Genomic DNA, 15380 nt, shown 5'->3' with positions numbered 1-15380 from the left:
CTAAAGGAAGCTGAAATTAGCACAAAGAAGGTGAAATGAGCTAAAGGAAGCTGATACTAGCACAAAGAAGCTGAAATGAGCTAAAGGATGCTGAAAATAGCACAAAGATGCTGAAATGAGCTAAAGGAAGCTGAAATTAGCACAAAGAAGCTGAAAATGAGCTAAAGGAAGCCGATACTAACACAAAGAAGCTGAAACGAGCTAAATGAAGCTGAAATTAGCACAAAAAAGCTGAAATGAGCTAAAGGAAGCTGATACAACACAAAAAAGCTGAAATGAGCTAAAGGAAGCTGAAATTGGCACAAAGAAGCTGAAATGAGCTAAAGGACGCTGATACTAACACAAAGAAGCTGACATGAGCTAAAGCAAGCTGAAATTAACACAAATAAGCTGAATGGAGCTGAACCAGCACAAAAGCTGAAATGAGCAGTAAAAGGTTGCACAAAGTGTTTGAAGGATGGGGAGAGCTCCATTCATTTCCAAAGAGAACAACATGGCTGAAAAAGCCAAATATTTAAAAAAGTAAAAACTGCTCATCATTTACCAAACATCACAGCAGGAACGTCCTGAACAAGCTGAACGCTTTGATATATGAACTGCTGAAATGGCACAAATATTGTTCTCGTTGTGTCTTGGTGCAATGATAATAAAGCTTATTCTGATTCTGAATATTGCAGAATGAGTTACGTGCCGAAAAACGTACGGAAGAAAAAGGGATCCCCATTTAGTCTCAACACGACCAACTTCAACTCTACTCGATTTACTCGATCTACTCAATCTACTCGATCTACTCGATCTACACGATCTCGTGTTTTTCAATCCAAAATGTTGCGTTCGAGTCCAGGCTGCTTCTCCTTTGCTGGTCTGAGTCTGCAAATCAAGTCCACGTGGTCCAGTCTCGTCTGGATTCTACTGTTAACTGACACACAGAAACATCTGCACCTCCTCTACCTCGGTGTTGGTTTACAGTTTAGGAGTTTAATGGATTTTTTTTTTTTTTTAATGGAATGCTGCGGTTACAAGGTTTTAAAAATGGTGGGTTTGATCCTCAAGATGTTCACGATTGAGCATCTGTTAAACCTTCAGCTCGACTCGCTTGGAACCAAGTAGGTCCTGAGAGCCGATCTGGAAGCTGGTGAGATCGCCCGATGGAAAGACTCTGAACTGGCACCGAGTCGAGCCCACAGCGCCGTCCGTGTTGTGAACGACTCTCAGCTACTGCATCAATAATTGACCGAGTTACAGCCGTTCCCGTGTTGGTTAAAGTTGATCAGCCGTGGCGGCCATCTTGAATCAGACCGACTTCAAAAGTGCATTCAATGATTACTTTCTGAAAGTTTCAGTAGTTTGTGAGATGTTTTGCTAACAGCATAAAATAAAATAAATGGAACACACACACAGACAAAACATTATTTCCCTTCCGCCCTCCGGAGCAGATGATAAAAATCGCTGTGACTCAGTCATTTTTCAGATATTGAGCTTATACTGGGTGTGGTAGCAAGTGAGTCGATCACAACACACAGACTGAGTTCTAACTCATTTTTGTTTAAAACTTTGGCATATAAGGTGGTGCTAAATATGTATTCCTTCAATTAATACATTTTTCTGTTTATTTTGTAAATTGGCATCCATCTTGAAATGCACATATTGTATTTTCTCCATACTTTTCTCCCCGATGTACGTTTACTTTATAAAACTCTTTACAAGTGGCCATTTTTAAAAAGGTAACATTGCTTTTTTCAATCCGCTCAATTATTCTACATTTAATATAAAAACAGTCTGTTTGTGTTGATTTCAACAGTAAATTAAAAAAAAAAATACAGCACTGTGTTCTGCTCACGTCCAAACACCTCCAAAAGTTGAAGTTGACCTCTTGAACAATGAACAAATCTTTACAGATGATTAAAAAATACAGGGGGGGTCACGTCGCTTAAACGCATTGTGCGACAACAGGAAGGTGGAAATCTGTGCACAGACGAGCGACTGTGAGCAGATATGGTGGAGCAGGTGCAGCTGTGCTGAAAGGCTCCCATAGAAAAGACAAGTTGTGTTATTTCGCCCTGAAGGTCCTGCAGGAAGCCGGCGCGGGTGCTTTTTTAACCTTGGCAGATTTATTACACATTCTGGACCGAGCTTCATGCCCACATAATAAAAGCTGCAGAATAATGAGCCTTCAACATGTAGCAAGACAGATGATAAACACTATTCATGAAGTCTACATTCATTTTTAGTTTTGCTTTTGTTTGTTGTGACAGTGCGTTTCTGCAGAGGAGCCAGACTGATCGTTTACCCTGCAGCAGCTTTTTGGATTTAGTGCCACGCTGCAGGGCGTTTTATACGTCGCCAGAAGCCCAATGAATAAAAAACCTGAACTTGTTGTTTTAATACTAGACAGAAAACTCTAAAAAAAAAAAAAAAAAAAAGTCTGTGTATTATTTTAAATAATGTCTGTGTGTTGGTGTTCAAGTGCATGTCTGTTAACAAAATATCTCATGAACCACTTGAAGGATTTTACTAAAACTTGCAGGAACTAATTACAGAATGTGGTTTTAAAACGGATTAACGTTTGGAATCCACTCGATTTAAGATGGCTGCCACAGCTAAGCTACATTAGCGAACACAAAAATGGCTACAACTCCGTCAATTTAACAGATATTGAGGTAAAATATTATGCTGAGAGTTAGTCACAACAAACTTTGAGAGCAACATCTCACAACATAGTGTGATGTTGAATTTTGTACATTGTTATATTCATGGCTTACTTTAAGAAATGCTAGAACTTTTGTGCAGGAAAATCTCAAAAGCTTCAAGGCGACTTAAGTTGTTCGAATTTGGCCGTTTATCACCGGTTCTTGCAACAAGCTGGTTGTGTTTGTGAAAACATTGGTTTTAAAACTCAAACTTCATTTATCTTACCAATACCACTTTACTTATAAAGTACCGTATTTTTCGGCCTATAAGTTGAGGTTTTTTGCATAATTTGCATGCATACGCCGAAACAACTTATTTATGGATTTTTTCCCATATTTATGAACCAATTTTTGGCTGAGATATGACTGTTTTCATTCATTCTGACTGAAAATATTGAACACTACCATTTTCAGAAGCAGTATGACATGCCGTTGTGTCATGTAATAGGTACAAGTGGCTATTAATGACACAATCGGTTTGCCATAGAAGCCACCTTCGTCCAGCTTGCCTGTAGCAACTGTCAAATCAGCTTCATTTTGTTGCGCCGCCCTGACGAAATGTAGCTAATTTGACAATTGAAGTGCATCTATTAAGTAAAAGTTCAACTGAGACGCACCTTTACTATAATGTTGAGTAAACAAACAATTGTTTTTAAGTGTTAATCTTGTTAAATTCTTGTTAAAGTGTTCTCGCGGCCGCCATTTGGCACTCTTTTGGCATGACACCGGCCCACATTTCTGGGTTGTCAGCAGTGACGCGTAACAAATGTGACGTGTCAGCGGTGACGCATAATAGATGCGACGTATACGGCGAAGCGACGTATTTATGGATTTTTCCACTTTTTTAAACAAATTTGGACTCATGCGACTTATTGGGCGGTGCGACGTGTACGGCGGAAAATACAGTTAACAAAAATGGCAACAAGGCCAACCAAAGTGCTGTACAATAAAATGAACAGGCAGAGGACACGGGATTAAAAAAAAACTTAAAATAAGAGAAGTAAAAAAAAAAGGAACAATTAGAACAACTAGATTATAAAAACACAAGATTAATATCAGCTCTCCCTGGGTTGAAGGACAGGGAATGAAAGTGTGTTTTAAAACAAGAATTAAAAACAGCAAGAGAGGGGGGCCTGTCTGACAAGCAGAGGTAACTCATTCCAAAGTCTTGGTCCTGCTACAGAGAAGACCCTGTCACCTCTGCGCTTAAGACGAGTTCCTGGAACTGTGAGAAGCAACTGGTCCGCTGACCTCGAGAATTAAATGAGAATTAAAAACAGCAAGAGAGGGGGGCCTGCCTAACACGCAGAGGCAAATCATTCCACAGTTTTGGACCAGCAACTGAAAACGCTCCATTGGGTCGTGAATGCTACTATCGAGAATCCCAGCCCTAAATTTAACAGGAATACGGCGCGTTACAGTTATGTACGTTATTCAGCGATCTTTAGCAACGGCCCAGACAAGCAAAGACCTTGTGTAGCATTTGACCTTGATTTGTGACCTTGACCTTGAAGCTGGGGTGATGGGTTGTATACGAGACATTCTGTTGAGTGATGATGCATGTGTATGAAGTTTCATTAAATTATGTTGAGCTGATCAGAAGTTATGGGGACAAGAGAAAGTTTATGGGCAAACAGAATGAGACTACCGTAATACGTCCGCCTTCAGGGGGGAGAAACCAAACATTATACAAAGGGATTTCCTGGTGTTACGGCAACCATCAGAGAAAAATGATATGTTTTGAAGGAAATTATCGGACTTATAAGACATATAATTATTTCTGAAAGCTTCCTGGTGAGAAAACTTTGATTCAAAGATAAGTTGGTGAGATTAGTTGTTGTTACGGCAAAAATCACTGTTAATGTTTTTTTCTATGCGGTCTCATTCCAACTCATTTTCCAGCAGATATATTTCTCAGTGTGAATATTGTCTTTGTTTTATTTGTTTCAATCTCCAGAGCACATGAGCCGTGAAGCGTCCAAGATTGAGCAGAAATGTGTCCAAAAGCCAAAACCTCGTGCAGCGAAGCCTTCGTTGACCGGCTTCATGGCCCTGATCGGGAGGCTGCTTTTCTACAAACCCGTTTGGACCACAGTGAAGCAGCACCGCAGCAACATCAGGTTCATTCACGTGCATTTTAGCGCTTGGCATTTCGCAGGCAGCGACCTGCTCTGGGCCGGGATCGCCATACGGCTGTTTCGTGCCATGCAGATGGAATTTGGGAAACTACAGCTCGCTCTGTACAGAGTGGCTCAACATGATGAAAAGGATGAAATCAAGAAGAAGGTGTGTGGGTTCTCTTCACAACGATTAATATTTATTTATTTTTTTTACATCTTACAGGCCTGTAACATTCACATCAAAAGGAAAATGTTCTTTATCAAAGAACTGAACTTTTACGGAAGCCCCTGAAATGCATCATGAGCTATCCAGGTTTTATTTTCTGTTATTTATTTGATTCAGCGTGAAACACACACGAACATCTGGAGACTTGTTCATTTGTGGAGGCCGTGTCACATTTTATCATTTCAAACCAACGGACTGAGGCAATTAAAAGGGCGATTTGAAAGAAAAAGAAGATATATTAATATATTTTTTAAAACGGATGATTATAAAGGTGGCCACAGACAAATATGACAAAAATAATTTCATTACTTGTTTAAGAATTTAAACCTCATTTAGCCTGTCTCCAACCCACATTAAAGATTTGATTCATAGGATGAATATGGAGTTTGATATTTAAGCTTTATATTGCTATATTAGCAATTCTATCTTAATTAGTGGAATATTAAATTCTAACACTATTCTTTTACACTCTCTATAATATTACTGAAGTCAACTAATTTATTATCAATAGTTAGCACAAACCAAAACACATGTTTGTTCTCTTTAGTATGGAAGAAGTAAGTTTCAGACGTTAAATAGAAAGTTTAGACTTTGTGAAGTGGGGCTGTACGCAGCACTTCTGAGGATCTTGCAGGCGCTCAAAACAAAAGCCAAATAAAATCCTAAAGAAACTAAATCCACACAACTTTCTTATATCAGTGGTCAATGAGCGAAATAAATTTGTAGGTAAAAGTTGCGACATCTTCATCGTGGGTGTGTTTGTTTAAACAGACGAAGTGATTAAGGTCAGCGATGTTGACGTTTGTGGAAGAGTCGCTTTAAATGGAGGTCAGAGTTTTACAGATTAAAGCTTAGATTTGTCAATCAGAAGTTTGGAAAAAGCTGATTTTGTATTCTAAGCTCTGTCTTCACCTCCCTGCTTGATTCCCCGATATTTATTCTCGACAGCTCTCCTCCATCTTTCTTTCTCCTTTTGCATTTAGCAGCAGGTTCACTCTCATATTTCCACCTAAACATCCTCTCAGACACTCTACGCGGGTCCAGTTCGGTCATTTTTGTTCACCTGTACAGATTAGGGTCAGCTTACTGCAGGTCAGTCACGTGGCTTGAACGTCCACGTAGCTTCCAGCAGATTTAGCCGAGTGTTGTGCTTACATTGAGTGCAAACCAGCATTTAAACATTGCATATTAATATACCGGTAACTGGAAAACTACTGGTGTAAACTTTCAAACTGAGGAAATTCGTAATGAGTACATTTAAACTGCAGTATAAAACCATCAGTGATTTTAGATTAAAAGATTGGGGAGGGAATATTCCTGGATGAATCGGGTTAACTGGTCTATGAATGTAAATACTGTATTTTCTGGACTATAAGGCGCACTTAAAATCCTTTAATTTTCTCAAAAATCGACAGTGAGCCTTATAACCCAGTGCGCCTTACGTATTAATTCTAATTGTGCTTAGTGACCTCGAACTGATTTTATGTGGTACAACTGAACAATGTTGAGAGTTATTGTGAATGAGTTGAACAAAGTTTGGCTTATCTGACTGTTTTGCAGTGGCGGACAAAGTACTCAACTCTAGTACTTACAGTAAGTAAAAGTATTGATACTCTTGGTCAAATTTACTCAACTACAAGTAAAAGTTGCTTGGTCAAAAGTTCACTCAAGTTAAAGTACTGAAGTACTTTTGAAAATATTTAAGTATTCAAAAGTACATAATATATTTTCTAATATCAGTACATTGGTGTATCGAGTGATTTTACAGAACCTTGTAACTGAAACCACCTGATGGTTTCTTACACTGAAGCCATTGCTTTGTGTCTGTCAGTGACTCTTCAGTAATGGCAGATAACATTAAACTCAGGAAGGTGGCAATGTAGAACCACTCTTCTACAAGACAACACCACGTGCCTTAAAAAAAAAAACCTGTAAACCACAAATAATATCTTCCACGTATTTTACATGTCTGTGGAGTCTTGGAAATCCTAACAGATGATGCATTTAGTCTTTTTCCTCAGCTTTAGTATTCATACACGGCATTGTGTATGTGTAAAAGTGCATATGTTGACAGCAACAACTTAACACAGGAAACAGTAACGCTGATAACTGGAAGTTCTACTTAACATAGAAGCTTACATAACAATGAATGTTCTGCACAGATGAATCTAGCCAACAACTGGCCAACTGCATTTCAGGAAAGAAAAATAGCAACAGCGGGTTACAAAGCTGAGCCGAAAGGAACGAGAAGCTTCCTAGAAATGTAGTGGAGTCAAAAGTACAATATTTGTCTTTGAAATGTAGCGTAGTGAAAGTCATGGGTTCCCAAAAACACAAATACTCAAGTAAAGATACTCAGAAAGTGTACTTAAGTACAGTACTTGAGTAAATGTGCTCTGTTACTGTCCACCACTGTTTTTGTTTCGCTCAATGCGCCTTATAAGCCGAAAAATACGGTAGTCTGATGCTAACGTTAGATATCGCCAGCATCGTAAGGATTCAGGCTTTAAACACACTAAATTATCAATTTATACCTGCTGTTTGTTCAGTTTAAAACTAAAGGAGCACGTAGATAATTGTAGATTTCTAAAGGTGTCTAAACTCATCCTCATTGCATCTGTCTTTTTAATTTCCAGGTTGTTAAAAGTTCTCCAAATGAGTGGAGTTCCAAAAAGATTTGCTGTTTGCCCCTGTGGTTGTTCATCCTGTCCATCCTGGTGATCCCAGTCGTCCTCCTGGTGGTGTGGATTTATGGTCTTCCTAAATCTGAAGTAAAACCAGAACCGGGGTCAAACAGTACAAATGGTGGAACGGAAAATGACAGGATCAGCGGGGTGAATGTGCTGGAGAGCCTCCTCATTGCCTCGTTAGGACTCCCTGCAGCGAGTGCGCTGAGGTTTACCTTTCAGATGGGTAAGAACCTCATCTTCAGCCAGGAACTGAATATAAGGAGGGGAATGGACAACGACAGGATCAGCAGCCAGCTGGGATTCATGAACGAGGTCAGGAAGGAAATGTGGTTCCTGTCTCAATTCATCCAGTTCATGGAGGTTTTCGAAAGGAGGAGGATTCGTGTCGTGTTGAAAATCACCAGTCTGGACCGTTGCTCCCCCAGGAATATCGTGGCAGTCCTGGAAGCCATCAACATCCTGCTGTCAGATGACGAGAGCCCGTTTCTTTCGATCCTGGCTGTAAATCCAAGCATTCTGCTGGAGAAAGTGAACTCTGCAGACGGCTGCATCTGCAGGGAGGACAGAGCTTACGCACTGCTGAACCGCATCGTCACTCTGGCCTTCACTGTCCCACCGCTGTGCGAAGATTTAAAGCGTGATTTGTTTTACAGCCTCATTGGCAGCTCAAGAATCTCAGAGGAGTCCTCCTTTATGGGTGGCGCACAGAGAAACAAGACATCTTCCTCTGATCTGGCTTTAGTGGAGGTGAACGAATCCAAACCGCTGATGGATCGAAGTTCAGCTGCAGCAGATGAGCAGGAGAAGAAAATGGAAACACTGGTTTGGAGAATCCTGAGCAGCAGTGAGAAGAAACTGAACAAATACATGTCAGACGACACGCTCTCCATGAAAAGGACGATCAACTCTGTTTGGGTAACGCTGATCATCATGAAGGCCCTGAAGAGGGAGCTTCCTAACCCAGAGACCATCCCAGCGTGGGTGGTCTTGGCCAATCAGTGGCCTTGTCGTCTCAGCTGGATCATCCAGTGCGTGGAGGACGCCAATCAAAGGGCGGCTATCGATCAGAAGCATTCGAGCATCGATCCTTCAAAGACCTTGTGGGAAGTCTTCAGCGAGTCCCGGGAGGAGCTGTACGTGATGCGCGCACACATCGAGGATCTCCTGGAGCAGGACGGAGACCCTGAACTTTTTGAAGAACTACTCAGAGATGAAGGTTTCGAGTTCACTTTAAACAACTTGGAGATATTCCAGGAGGCAACGGTGAACATGGATCAGTCCATCAGGAGGGAGCTGGCTCTGATCAGGGGGATGTCCAGGCTGAAGGATTCTGGTTGGATCAGGAACATCGCACCCCTGCCCATCACAGCTCTCATCAAAATGAGCACAGCTGATGTGTGCAAAGAGGTAAGGGCTTATTTAATGTTCTGAACTTCAAGAGCTGGTTAAATACTAAACAGTTCTGTGGTTAGGTACCACATTAGTGTGTGTTCTGGACATATTTTAATGTGGAAGGATGAGAATGCATATCACCCTCCACCAGTCGTGGCATCTTTATCTTATGTTGAGATAGGACTCTGCTAAGGTCAAACCTTCTAAATCAGTGGTGTCCAGTCCTGGTCTTGCAGGGCCACTATCCTGCATGCTTTAGTGGTTTCTCTGCTCCTCAGCAGGTCTTCCAGCTCTTCAGAAGCCTGGTTCATTCAACTCAGATGTGCCAAAGATGAGAGGCAGGATCGTGGCCCTCGAGGACCAGCATTCAACACCACTGATCTAAATGAAGTTAAGCACGATCTGCTAGAAGTCAAGAGAAGGTTGAGGATAGCTCTCAGCTACTACCACACTAAACTTTAGCTCTGCATCTGGAAAACTGACTGACTTACAACTATGTTTGTGTTTGCTTAGGTAGCCTAGTTGTAGCAGCCATCTTCAATGAGGCTGACTCCGAAGAGTAATCAGGTTTAGGTGTAAATCCAGGGCTTAATTTGTAAACCGATCAATGCCGGAACGCAAATAGTGGGCGAGACGGTGGGTCCTCCCCCAGAAATTTTTGAATAAAATAGATGTGATTTCCTGCATTTTGGTGTATTTTAACAGGTTGTTAAACATCTACGTTTACCTACATTTGTAAACACTCCGCTTCTGTCAAGCAGAACTTTCTCCCTAAAAATAGAATCAGAATCAGAATAAAACTTTATTATCATTGCACCGAGATATGAGAACATGTACATGCAGTCGTCTGAAAGATGGGCGGAGTGCACAAAGCTGCTGCCATAAAAAGCGCGGCCTTCATATTCTTATTCAGAATAATATTTTGCTTGGATGAGAAAAGGGAAGAAAAACATGAGAGACGGTATTAAAAAAAGATCTCTCACTCCATGTCCTAGACGAGGCACGATTTGAGGCATCAAAAAATCCTACCACAGCAAAGCAACATAAACGGACGTTATGCATGTATATACAGTGCCTTGCAAAAGTTTTCGGCCCCCTTAAACTTTTCAACCTTTTGCCACATTTCAGGCTTCAAACATAAAGATATAAAATTTTAATTTTTTGTGAAGAATCAACAACAAGTGGGACACAATCATGAAGTGGAATGAAATTTATTGGATGTGTCAAACTTTTTTAACAAATAAAAAACTGAAAAGTGGGGCGTGCAATATTATTGGGCCTCCTTGCGTTAATACTTTGTAGTGCCGCCTTTTGCTGCAGCTCCAGCTGCAAGTCTCTTGGGGTTTGTCTCTATCAGTTTTGCACATGGAGAGACTGAAATTCTGCCCATTCTTCCTGCAAAACAACTCGAGCTCAGTGAGGTTGGATGGAGAGCGTTTGTGAACAGCAGTCTTCAGCTCTTTCCACAGATTCTCGATTGGATTCAGGTCTGGACTTTGACTTGGCCACTCCAACACTTGGATACGTTTATCTTCCAACAAGACAATGATCCAAAACATAAAGCCAAATCTACAATGGAATGGTTCACAAATAAAGCTCCGTCCCAGTCTCAGGTCTCTTGCAGACTCAAACAGGTTTTCTTCCAGAATGGTCCTGTATTTGGCCCCATAAATCTTCCCATCAATTCGGACCATCTTCCCTGTCCCTGCTGACAAAAAGTAGGCCCAAACCATGATGCTGCTACCGCCATGTTTGACAGTGGGGATGGTGTGTTCAGGGAGATGAGCTGTGTTGCTTTTACGCCAAACATATTGTTTTGCATTGTGGCCAAACAGTTTGATTTTGGTTTCATGTGACCAGAGCACCTTCTTCCACATGTTTGGTGTGTCTCCCAGGTGCTTGTGGGTAACTTTAAACAACACTTTTTATGGATATCTTTGAGAAATGGCTTTCTTCTTGCCACTCTTCCATAAAGGCCAGATTTGTGCAGTGTACGACTGATTGTTGTCCTATGGACAGACTCTCCCACCTCAGCTGTAGATCTCTGCAGTTCATCCAGAGTGATCATGGGCCTCTTGGCTGCATCTCTGATCAGTCTTCTCCTTGTTCCAGATGAAAGTTTAGAGGGACGGCCGGGTCTTGGTAGATTTGCAGGGGTCTGATACTCCTTCCATTTCAATATGATTGCTTGCACAGTGCTCCTTGGGATGTTTAAAGTTTGGGAAATCTTTTTTTATCCAAATCCATCTTTAAACTTCTCCACAACAGTATCTCGGACGTGCCTGGTGTGTTCCTTGGTCTTCATGATGCTCTCTGCGCTTTGAACAGAACCCTGAGACTATCACAGAGCAGGTGCATTTATACAGAGACTTGATTACACACAGGTGGATTCTATTTATCATCATCAGTCATTTGGGACAACACTGGATCATTCATAGATCCTCACTGAACTTCTGGAGTGAGTTTGCTGCTCTGAAAGTAAAGGGGCCCAATAATATTGCAACCCCCACTTTTCAGTTTTTTATTTGTTAAAAAAGTTTGACACATCCAATAAATTACATTCCACTTCACGATTGTGTCCCACTTGTTGTTGATTCTTCACAAAAAAATACAATTTTATATCTTTGTTTGAAGCCTGAAATGTGGCAAAAGGTTGAAAAGTTCAAGGGGGCCAAATACTTTCGCAAGGCACTGTATATATTCCTCTGATGGAACTCCAAAACAGCCGAATTGATCCTTTACGTCAAAAGTCGAGCTCACAGCTTCTCCAAGATTATTCCCACCATTCATGAGTGCTGCTAGAGAGTTCACAGTCCTGATAAGAGCTGCACCAGCTCTCTGATGCAGCTCCACATAATTCAGTTTGAGTGCTGTCAAGCTTCGACACATCCACACAAATTTATAGACGATCCAGAATTCACCAGCCAAACAGCAAAACAAAAACCAGTTGTCATGAATCCAATTTGTTTCCATCGATAAGAGGGTCCTCCTTACCCTGACACCTGTTGGGAGAAGTTAAAAACACTTTTGTTGAGAGACCAGCTGAACCTTTGACTTAGGAAGGTATGAAGTAAAAAAAAAAAAAGAGGCTCTAAGGGTTCACAGGACGAAAGAGTGCGGGGGGGAGACACATCTGGCTTCACCAGAGAACAGAGAGAAAAATAATAATAATTTGATAAATGCATTTCAATATGGTTTTAACAGTTTGTAGTTATGTTGTTTTGACCAAAAAACAAAATAGACTGACTCCCTAAACTGATTCAAGTCAAAAATTCTGACTTTTACTTTATTTTTTCTGAACAATTTACTTGTTAAACATGATAACAATATCATGGACTCAGTAATCCTCCATTTGTTTGATTTTCTTCTTCTCAGATGGAGAGAATGGAATATGACACCAAGTACATCAACATAGTGAAGGAACATATGCTCGACGGCTCTGCTCTGGTTTTTGGTGACATAGATGACCTCAAAGCCCTCCTGGGTATGACATTTGGTGAATGGGCGACGTTCAGACTGCACTTCTTGAGTTTACCACCACATCTCCGACAAACGTACAAGAACAAGTTCCCACCATCTGGTTATTCGAAGAACCAGCTGTCAAGATTCCTTCAACACATCCCCAGTCATTACTCGTCTAGTTCCAGTCTGGGTAACAGCTGCATTTAGCAATCCCGACCATCAACTTTCACGTTATCAAAAACTGAGACGCAGAGAGAGCAGGTCCAGGAAGGAAACCCAGACTTGGCTACTCTAAATTAATCTCCCAGGATGATCCAAGGGGAGATGGAGATTATAAATCACTTTTGGCCAACGTGCCCCCAGATTCAAAGGCTTTTGTAATCCCTTCAGCGATGACAGTTTTGAGGAAACTCAAATGGTAACATTTACTTTGTTGGAGTTAAACGACATATCCTGATCAACAATCACACCAAGGTTCTTTGCATCAGTAACGGAGGACAAGGTAAAACCCTCCAGAGGAAGTGAATGCCTAAAAACCTTTTTAGACAAGTCTAAAAACCACGTCTCATCTGAACAAGACTCCAAGATAAATAAACTCCTCCGCTCGAGGCAGAGACTCGCCCTCCACCTTTCTCCCGTCTTATTATCCTGTGTACATCCAATTAAACAAACAATTCAAAAGATATTGTTAAAATAAAGCATTAAATGAATAAGCATTACTTTTAGCGGTTTTCTTTAATCCCTGCTGAAGTCAAACTCTTGTTTTGTTCCCTCACCTGCACATTTTACATATTTCCTAAAGGCTTTAGGGCATTTTGGCACGTCATGCATTCTCACTTCACCCTCGGTGAACTCCACAAGACTTCATGAAGCCAAACTTTGCATTAAGCCCAAAATAACAACAAATGCAGCCTCAGACCTCAGCTGCTTCTTGTTGGGGACAACTTCCAGTTTAAGTACTTAAATTGTTAAAAGCTCCGGTCTCCAGAGTTTTGCACTCAGTTGGTTTAAAGGTTAAATAAAGTCAAATCATGACGGAGATCGTTGACTCCCCTCTTTCCATTCTTTCTGGATCTCTGCCAGATTCTGGAATCTTCTGTTTGATAATCCGCTGAAGCCCACGGTAATCTCTTTTACTGGTGTATCTTCTCCTGCCACATTTTGCCCTTCCACTAGACTTTCCATTGAGATGCTTGGACACAGCGCTCTGTGAACAGCCAGCCTCCTTAGCGAAGAACTTTTGTGGCTTACCCATCCTATGGAGGGTATCAATGATGGTCTTCTGGCCAGTTATGTCTGCAGTCTTCCCCATAATGAACTGAACTGAGATAATTGAACCAAACTGCAGTAATTTAATGACACCTGGGGAAACCTGTGCAGGTGCTTTGAGTTTAGTAGATGATCAATGTGTCACACTCAGTTTAAAACATTCATGCCCTGAAACATTTGGCCTGATTTCTTCACAGTATTCTAATTTTTTGAAATCCTGTTTTTGTGGGTTTCATGAGCTGGAAGCCCAAATTATGTAAAAAAAAATAAACAAATACTTGAAATTGTGGGCCCTGAATCTATCATCTATTAAAGATTAACTTTTTGAACAGAATTATGGAAGTTAAACAACTTTTCCATGATATTCTAATTTTTTGCAAAGGATCTGTTTACATTAGTATTAAAATTTTTTCTAGCATCAAATCGGCTAAAAAATTTGAAAAAAAAAAGTCAAATCACTAGAACCAATCACTAGAACATTCAAATGTAATTCTCTGTTCAAAGATGACTAATTGCACGTGAAGTTTATAGGAAATATGTTCAGTTTTTAGGTAAACTGAGAAGCGATTGAGACTTGAGCTGCCATGAACTGGAAAGCCAGTTCTAATAGATTTAAAATATTCTTACGTGGACCGGATAAAAATTGCAACGAGGGCCGGATCTGGCCCTCGGGCCTTGAGTTTGACGAATGGGATTTAAAGAAATTACCTCCTGGTATTGTTTAAAAGCAAATCGCACCACTTTTAAAAACATTTACACAAGAAGTTAGGTGAATATCTACGCATCGTGCACCACAATGTGACCTGACAAGAGGCCAGATCACCGTGCGTTATGATGTTTAACTACAACCTCTAAAACCTGAACATAATCACGATGCACTTTGTGTTGCTGCAATGAAATATCAGTCAATACCAGACGTTTATGCTCCAACTCCTTCACCGACTCAACTTTCCAGAGCATTAACTTATTGGTGAAGCTGTTAAAAAAAACCAACAATCATTTTAAGAGCTTGGCCAGACGTTCAGATAACGATTAAAAAAAAGAAAAAACTCAATGTGGTTTGAACACTAATACTTTATTGATCATTCATCATGAAGCTGAACTCCGGATACATGATGGAGTAAACTGTAATTCTCCGATTCTTGCTGGTCGATAAAATGCAAGAAAAAAAAAAAAGTGAATGTAAACCGTTTTAGAGTAATAAAACAAGGCTAATCGAAGCAATTCTATTTTTTGTACGAGGCCCTTATAAAAATTAAAAAAAAAGTTCACAAACAGCTGGAGTAATGTGCTGACTCGTAGAGACATTTTCGCATCAAAGCATCCTCGTGTTAAATTAGCAGCTGGAAATTAATTCAATCAGGATCCTTTTGAACCGTTTTCCTGAGAAAAGCGAACAATTATTACAATTTACAATTATTAAACATCCAGAAATCACAAAAAATGCCTTTTTATAAGGGCTCGCTTTGAAATTCAAGACAAGGATTTGTGAGGGTTTAAGAACACTTCCTCCCAAATCAAGTCTGCTTGT

The 15380-nt window shown here is 40.5% G+C and overlaps 1 protein-coding gene across 1 annotated transcript in view; it reads left to right on the top strand.

Moving 5' to 3' along the window:
- Positions 1 to 12889, top strand: part of LOC119429205 (NTPase KAP family P-loop domain-containing protein 1-like) — a 14546-nt gene extending 1657 nt beyond the window's left edge. The window contains exons 3-5 of the mRNA XM_037696880.1: positions 4648 to 4976; positions 7673 to 9133; positions 12494 to 12889. Coding sequence (XP_037552808.1) covers positions 4648 to 4976; positions 7673 to 9133; positions 12494 to 12787 — 2084 coding nt within the window. The 3' untranslated portion in view covers positions 12788 to 12889. The remainder of the gene's footprint in view (positions 1 to 4647; positions 4977 to 7672; positions 9134 to 12493) is intronic.
- Positions 12890 to 15380: the final 2491 nt, after the last annotated feature.

Source organism: Nematolebias whitei, unplaced genomic scaffold (assembly GCF_014905685.2).
Source record: "Nematolebias whitei isolate Nwh7 unplaced genomic scaffold, NemWhi1 Nwh_scaf_90, whole genome shotgun sequence".
Lineage (NCBI taxonomy): Eukaryota > Metazoa > Chordata > Actinopteri > Cyprinodontiformes > Rivulidae > Nematolebias > Nematolebias whitei.
This window is presented reverse-complemented; position numbering and strand designations above follow the sequence as displayed.